Source organism: Schistosoma mansoni (assembly GCF_000237925.1).
Source record: "Schistosoma mansoni, WGS project CABG00000000 data, supercontig 0080, strain Puerto Rico, whole genome shotgun sequence".
NCBI lineage: Eukaryota > Metazoa > Platyhelminthes > Trematoda > Strigeidida > Schistosomatidae > Schistosoma > Schistosoma mansoni.
This window is the reverse complement of record NW_017386030.1, coordinates 68290-76508: the sequence shown is the minus strand read 5'-3', so window position 1 is coordinate 76508 and position 8219 is coordinate 68290. Positions and strand designations below refer to the sequence as shown.

Sequence of the window (8219 nt, the reverse complement as noted above, 5' to 3'; positions counted from 1 at the left end):
ATCGGCCATGTTTCACTGCCATAAAGTAGGATGGAACAAAATGTTGCACAGTTTATATAATAATATATAATTTACATCAGATGATGGTACACAACTTGATAATGAATTAAACTCAAAATTCACTGGGACTATTCGAACATGATGTTGACTAAGGTTGTTTGCAATATTTCCATTGTTCAATAATTGTGTTGTTTCTTGTTGTTTGGCTTATATTTCTGTTCCTTGTCGATTTCATTTCATACCCTAACCTTCATTGTATTTGAGCTTCTCATCCAAGGTGTTTGGCTACAGTACAATGGACATGTTCATTTTAGACAGTTACATATTACTTCAGATAATTGATTTCAAATCTTTAGTGAAAACAGCACTCCATTATTCACTAGTCATTTAGTAAATTGACAAATAATATTCATTTATGCTAAATATCATACAATAAGCCACTTTAATATTGCTCAAAGTGTATTCGAAATATCCATCAACTTGATTAAGAAATAAGCCAAAATGATTAAATACTTGAGAGGTTTACCATTAACTATTAATATTTGTGATGAATAAATTAGGAAGTGGATGATCATTTCGACAGAATTTCAAAATTAGACATAAACGCAAACGTAGGTACTATTGTCGTAGGACAGACGGTCTCCATTCCCATTCATTGGTATTTACTACTTGTTAGCATTTAAGTCCCAGTTGCAGAATTTTACACGTTACATGCATATCTGAAATACACAGGTCAGAGGAATTATGCACTCCAAAGCACATGTGTAGACATGAATTCAGTCTTCTTAACAGTTTCTGTTTTTATGTAGATATATGTCGTGTATATACCTGAAAGGTACAGATCAAACTGATCTGACTCTCATAGGATACATGTAGGCATAGATACTCTGCACTCTGGATGTGGATAGGACATACATTGCGGAAGTCACCAAGCTGCATCACGAGGCAAGTCGTTACCTGGAATCCTGAAGGAAGAGGAAAAAAGGAAGGTCAAAGAACACACTGCGTCGGAAATCGGAAGCAAACATCAAAAGGATCAATAGCAACTGGAAAGGATTGAACAGGACAGAGTTTGATGTATGATGCTAGTGGTCGGCCTATGCTCCTTCACGAGGGGTAACAGGCGTGTAAGTAAGTGTTGTACATCACTGGATAAAATTGGATAGATCTGATCTTACCATAAAGTCCTGGATACGACTGAATTCCGTCGAACATTTTCATCTGTAACTGGTAATATTTTGTTCAGGTTAAGTGTTTTATCTATGGCTGTAATTCTGTATGATTTTTTTTAAAAATGTATAATTATTTCTATGGATGTATTTCAGCGTTACATTTATTGTATGCTCGACTTGAAGAACAACATGGACTTGCGCGTCGTGCTATTCGTATATATGAACGAGCTACAGAAGCTGTTCTTCCAGAAGAAAGATTTGAAGTGAGTCTTTTTTTTTGATGAAACTATCGCATATAATCGTCACCGCATCTGATTGCGAATTGATTTTAATAATTTTTATCTATAATCTTCATTACAAAGTAATGCGAGATAGGTCGTTGAAAGCTAAATAATAGCCAAAATAATTCTATCGGTTTCATTTCGGATCTCTCAGATCACATCTACCTATAGTCTATATTAAAAAGTATTTCTTTTAATCCAAGCATTCCTTGACAGTTGTAACATAATTTTTGTATTGTTCCTTTGAAAATTGTTTACAGATGTTCAATATCTATATTCAACGTATTGCCGATCTTCATGGTGTTACGCATACACGTTCAGCTTATGAACAAGCAATAGAACGTTTACCTGAAGAACATTCGCGTAAAATGTGTTTAAGGTTTGCTGATCTTGAAAGAAAATTAGGTGAAATTGATCGAGCACGAGCTGTTTATGCCTATTGTGCACAAATGTGTGATCCTCGAGTAAGCACAATACAAAATAATCATATGGATAATGTACTACTGATTATTTTACGAGTAGTTTAAGATCATTTGTTATTTATTTTATAGTCAAACTGACTAGTTAATAAATCAATGATCTATTTTCCGATTACTAGGATTGTGACAATTTTTCTTCATATAGATTAAAATCTGAAAAGTTTATATGTACCTAACTACGATTCTCTGTAATGAAACCACTCTCCATAAAGTGGTCAAATGTATTTGAAAGTCAAAGATCACTGGGATTTGAAGTATAAGTCACCTTCATAATGTTACATTTTGAAGTAGTGTTCACACTGCAAATAGGTCATATTGCGTAACAGAAAAAGAAGATGAAAAGGTACTTAGACTATACTATCTATTTACAGATAGGTTCGGTCAATGGAAGGCTTAACGAATATAGTCGCAAAACGTGTTAAACTTATAGTTTGTGGATCCTGTAAAGAACATGTATATGATGATTCTATGTTATGAACTGCCCCGACGTGCAATGTTTTATGGTGTAGGAGTAGGTTGGAAGAAAGCTAGGGGCGGCCAGACCAAAACATGGCACAAATCCATGAAGTCACTGACAAGTGGACTGAGTCATGTTGGTAGGTGTAGACTACCTGATTGGGATTCGCGAGATGATAGCAATCGATGGTTAGAGACCTTGAATGATATGGCTCGAAATCGTTTGCAATGGCGAAGGTGCATCCACTCTTGGTGTTCTACCAAATTCTGATCTTCTTAATTCTTCATGTCTCTATCTTTGTCTCTCTCCTTCCAAATGTATTTCACTGTCTTATACTCCTTCAATAACATCTTCAAACTCTAATCTTTCACATTATTGCTTATACTCTTACTACTTCTACCATTATGGGATTCGAATCGACAACTGCATCTCTGTGATAACGTGGTATGTCAACTCGAACTGATGTACGTACGTACGAAGTTCTACGTTGTGACTGACTGATGTTGTGAACTGTTTACAGATTAATCAGTTTTATGTAGACTATTTAATTATATAGTTACTGCAGTACTTTGTTTTATTTAATATTATCTATAGTGATAGTTTAGGAGTATGAGTGTATACTTTCGGTAGATGTTCTCTGACTCCTCTGAAAGAAAATCGACATTTCTACCACGTTGCTCATAATTTTTCCCCTCACTTTTCTTCGTATAGACCGAAACACAATTTTGGCAAATATGGAAAGAATTTGAAGTAACCCATGGTAATGAAGATACTCTACGTGAAATGTTACGAATTCGACGTAGTGTTCAAGCAACTTATAATACACGTGTTAGTTTTGTTGCAAGTCAACTACAATTGAATGAAGAAAATCCAACAACAAATGGTAAATAATTTGTGTTTCCTTTCTATTCTCTTACTATCTCACAATGCTTCATTGTGGATTTGTCTTATTCACAATTAATTTAGCGGTACATCATATACATTGGTTTTTATTAGAAGGTGGTTTTGTGGAGATTTTAGTAATTTTATAGTTGAATTGATGAATCAATTAAAATTACATCACCATGGGAAACCTGAAAACACTGGACGACTGCTTCGTCCTACTATGGGACTCCTCATCAGTGCGTATCCACGATTGGATTGGTTGAAGTTAGACATTAACACCGTTGGATACCGGCACATTTGTCTAGAGATTAAGCGTTCGCGCGCTAGACCTATAAGTTCTAGGTTCGAATCTCGCGAGTGGGATCGTGGATGCGCATTGTGTAGGAGTCCCATATACTAGGACAAGACGGTGGTTTAGTGCTTCCAGGTTTTCCATAATGGTCTAGCTTTAATTGACTCATGAACTCAACTATAAATAATATTTGTTTTCACTAATTTCAGAAAATTCTAATTGAACAGTGTGATCAATGGTTGAGTAATTGTACTTATCTAATTGTAAATGGTAATTAAATACTTTCGATGAAGATATAAATATCTCTGCTAGTTCAAATGACATGACATTTTTAATATTTTGTTGTGATTGTTAGTTATTAGAAGTGATGATCAGAAGGAAGCTAGTGGTTATTTGTCAGTTTAGCTTGTGTCGAATTTTGAAAAAAGAACTGATGCTCTTTTTAAGGTATTGAAACACGTATCATTCATTATTTTACGATCACAGATGTTGTAGTGAACGAGAACACAGGCAGGGATAACCAAATGTATTAGAGCACAAAATTACAGAACATCTTAGTAAAATCTGAGAACCATATAGTAAATTCCTTATTTGCAAAATGTCAATCAATCATTTCAGAATTCATTGTTCTTTCATTTCCACACCAATCATTTCTTTGATCTAGTTCTGTGTTCTTTGATCTTGTTTACCTTCTGTCACCAGATATTTCACTTTATGTTGATGATGCATACTACTTAGATTTATCAATATCAGTAGCACACACCACAATGTTACTACAAAGCTTCCTATCGTTTACCTTTATCTACTTTCATCATAACCGCATTTGTTCTCTGTTTGATTTTTGTTGACGAGATTGATGTATTTATTATTATATAGAACACTTCTTAGATCTTTGGAAAGTTAAATTAAGTCTACTGGTTTGTAGACTTGACACATTCCTTTAATATCATAATAGCCCAATATATATATCCTATCATTTCAGAATACAAATTTTAGCTTACTTGGATATTTCCACTTTTTGTATATAAAGATATGGGTTTATTTTAATAATCTAGATTAAGATAATATTATATGTATATAAATACTTTGCTTGATAAGGTATTCTTTCATGGAAGAAGAAAAAAAGTGTAATGGAATTTATTTTGCCCTGGGGATAGTTAGCTTTCCGAATTCTCTCACATGGCCTGTCTTATACAGACACACTGATTGGGAAGTCCAACTCACTACCTTCTCACGGTATTCTTTACGAAATTGAGAGGACGGAAAGCGAATGTTCAGTACTCTAACGGGGTTAGTGGATATGTAGGATCCACCTAAGGGAGTTGGAAAACCTTCACTCCAAACAAATGGTGTGCATGGGCTTCAAATGGAGTATGAACCAAGTGTTGGTCACCAGCTACTATGTGACTGCATCTTTTTACATTGTTCCTCTGCCTTATGGATCGAACCTCAGAGAACAAAACTCCATCTAAAACTTATAAAATTACGCTATAACATATATGTACATGTTTGTGGAGTATTTTAATTCATTAATTGACTTAATTTCTTCTGTATCGAAACATTAACTATTAATGTTAAACTTATCAGTGTTCCTGGAATAAATAAACTGGAAATATGAAATCGTCAAAATACTCTCCTACTGTCTTATTGTTATACTGAAGAAAGTCATGAGTAATAATAATAATAATAATAAAGTAAAAGCCATGGATATATGGACCGTATACTTTATGTTCTTCATCATTTTTCGTTGACTTCCGTTACTCTATATCATCGTACTATTCTTTCCAAGTGGATACTGCATTGTTTCTTAGGTGTTGATGAGTTATAGTTGAAAGTATAACGAATTGAGAGAATCTTCTCTGTTGTTGTTGTCAGCATTTGTTCAAATCAATCTTCTTAAGGATAGATTATTCTATCAAAATGGTCTATAATTCATACAGGTTATGATCATCTTTACACAACTATTGACTCTCATTCCATATCATCATTTATGTGAAATTCTTTTCTTATCTGTTCATATAATCAATCAATATTTGTGTGTGTATATTACCAATAGACGAAATGCAAAAATTAGATAAATCTCAAACAGAAATCAATGTCACTACTAAGAGTAGTTTAGCTGGTGGTCGTCCTATGGTACAATTTCAATCAGCTGGTATAAGACAATTAGGATTAATTAATGAAAAAGATGATAAACAACAAAAAGCCAGTACTAATATTGAAGAGATTGATATCAATGTTGATGATGAAGGAGAAGAAGAAGAAGAGGCCGGTGATGATTCAATGGAAGAACAAGAAATAAAAGAAACTGTAAATGAAGATAATACTGACTATACAATATCTAGTAAACGCCGAAGAAAAGCTCATCCAGACGGTAAGCTCTTTATTTAAATCATTTGCTGAATGAATGTAATAGTTAGTGAACATTAGATATTTGTGTTAATTTAGTAAAGGTAATTGCAGAGAAATTACTGATCTCATGCCCGTTGACATTCGTCATTAACATGTATATATTCGAAATGTTGATAGAATCAATACTCTAGCCACGAGATTCCACGTCTTATTTCACTCATTATCTTTTAGACAAAGAAACTGATTATCGATAGACAAAAAAACATGCCTGAACTGAGTTGTTTGTTTAAATAATAATTTATATGTTAGAGACTGACGAGTTGCAGTCTTAAACATCAATGGGAAGATTCAAACAAATAATACTAAGTGAATTTAAAACTTCACCCCATTGCACAAGCTATCATGACTCAGTGGTTGAGTGGATAACGCGATGGCGTTTGAAGCGAAAGGTACTGGGTTCGAGTCCCAGAGTGAACATCAACTTTGAGATGCAAGTACATTCAGCTGACGAGTCCCAAATAGTACGAAACGCGCGTCAAACTGGATTCCACTGCTAGCCACTATCCATCTTTGCTTACCATGCTTGTGAATTTAGGCTATATCGAGGCAATACGCACAGTATGCACATATGCCAATTAGAGACTGACCAGTTGCAGTCCTAAAAACATCAATGAGAAGATTCAAACAAACAATACTAAGTGAATTTATATGTTTGTTAATAAAGTATCTAATCTGAATCAAAGATTTCATAACGACTAGACCCAACTGCTTACTAGTTCCTCCGTTATAATAATAGTAATTAATGAAAGACGATTGGGAGAAACTTGGGGATGACCAAACCAAAACTTGGCATTAGTCCACAAATTCACTAACTTCTAGTCTGAGCTGTGTTAGTAGATGTACAATACTTGATTGGGGTCTATGTAACTATCGTAACCATTGGTTGGAGACTCTGGGTTATGTGGCTCAGAATCGACCACAATGGCGTAGGTATATACACTCTCTATCTTTCCTTAAACCGTGAGATTAAAATTACTTTATATTTTTCTTCCTGTACTATATCCTTATATACAATCTTTCTTTTATATATTACCACCACTAAATTAACTACTTGTATGAATTTGGTGTTCATCTTGATGTGCTAAAAAGGTATGGCAACTTGGACCGATGCATATATATGTGTGTCTGGTCTTATGTTATAGCTGATTGACTGAACTAATGAATAATTTTTATTTATATTGTTATTATGTTCATTATAAACAATTTACTCTTTATTTATCATATTGCATATTTAGATATTGATATTGAAAACCAACCTGTCCCATTGGCGGTATTTGGTAGTTTAAAGAAAACCGATGATGATGATGATGACAGTGATAATTAACATCATTTTGTACACTATCCTTATATTAGTATACTATTGTTTATGTACAGTGTACACACACTGTGTGTGTGCATATGCAACCATTGTACATTGAATCTATTGTGTATATTAACTTTTCAATGTTCATTATTCACTATCATACAAATGTGTATCACATTTATCTCAAGAGAAGCATTATTTTTGTTTCTTGTTTAAATAAATGAAGAGATATACATACTACTGATTATTTTACATTGACTTATTAGTAGTACATTCTTAAACAAAATATAGGTCATAAAGATAATCAATGAATATAAGAGCTTTATTGAAAGTAAAGTAAACTTAAGAAAATGCTTCATTCTTTTATGTTCACTACTTGATTCATACAGAATACGGTCACAAATATAGAAAAAACAACAGAAGAAGTGTTCACTGGATAAGAATGAAAATGTACCGAGGATCATGGGTATTTATAGATATTAACCTTTGTTATAGCATCATTATAATTTAAACAATCCGAATAGAGGCATGTTATGCTGTGATGTGTGCTACTTATCTCGACATAAGTAGTATAGATCGTGTGTCAGGAATAGAATATCTAGCAGAAGAAGATTGAGAAGGGAAGAATAGAAACAGAAAGCAATTGGTATGAAGATGAAAGGACAATGAAGTCTGAGATGATTGATTGTCATATGTAGAAGTTTGATTGATATTTTGCGAATTAGTTAATTACTGTTTGAAGCAATTAGTTCCTTTGATAAATTTCGATAATAAGAAGATGAAGATTATCAGCACTATGTAATGAGATATTAGTGCAATACATTTCGAACAAATCTGATCACACATATAATATACTTGTTAAGAACTTTGATACATAAAAAATAAATGGTCAACTAGACTGGAAATGGAGGAAGTAAGAGTAGACAAGGATAATCATA

At 33.4% G+C, this 8219-nt stretch overlaps 1 protein-coding gene across 1 annotated transcript; it reads left to right on the top strand.

Annotated features, from left to right (window-relative positions):
• Window positions 1-1294: 1294 nt before the first annotated feature.
• On the top strand, window positions 1295-7302 carry Smp_166250 (hcnp homolog, putative; the record flags this gene model as incomplete). The annotated part of the gene is made up of 5 exons (XM_018790482.1): window positions 1295-1435; window positions 1714-1917; window positions 3101-3272; window positions 5623-5940; window positions 7214-7302. 5 exons carry the CDS (start codon window positions 1295-1297, stop codon window positions 7300-7302), a joined length of 924 nt encoding a protein of 307 aa, XP_018646215.1.
• Window positions 7303-8219: the final 917 nt, after the last annotated feature.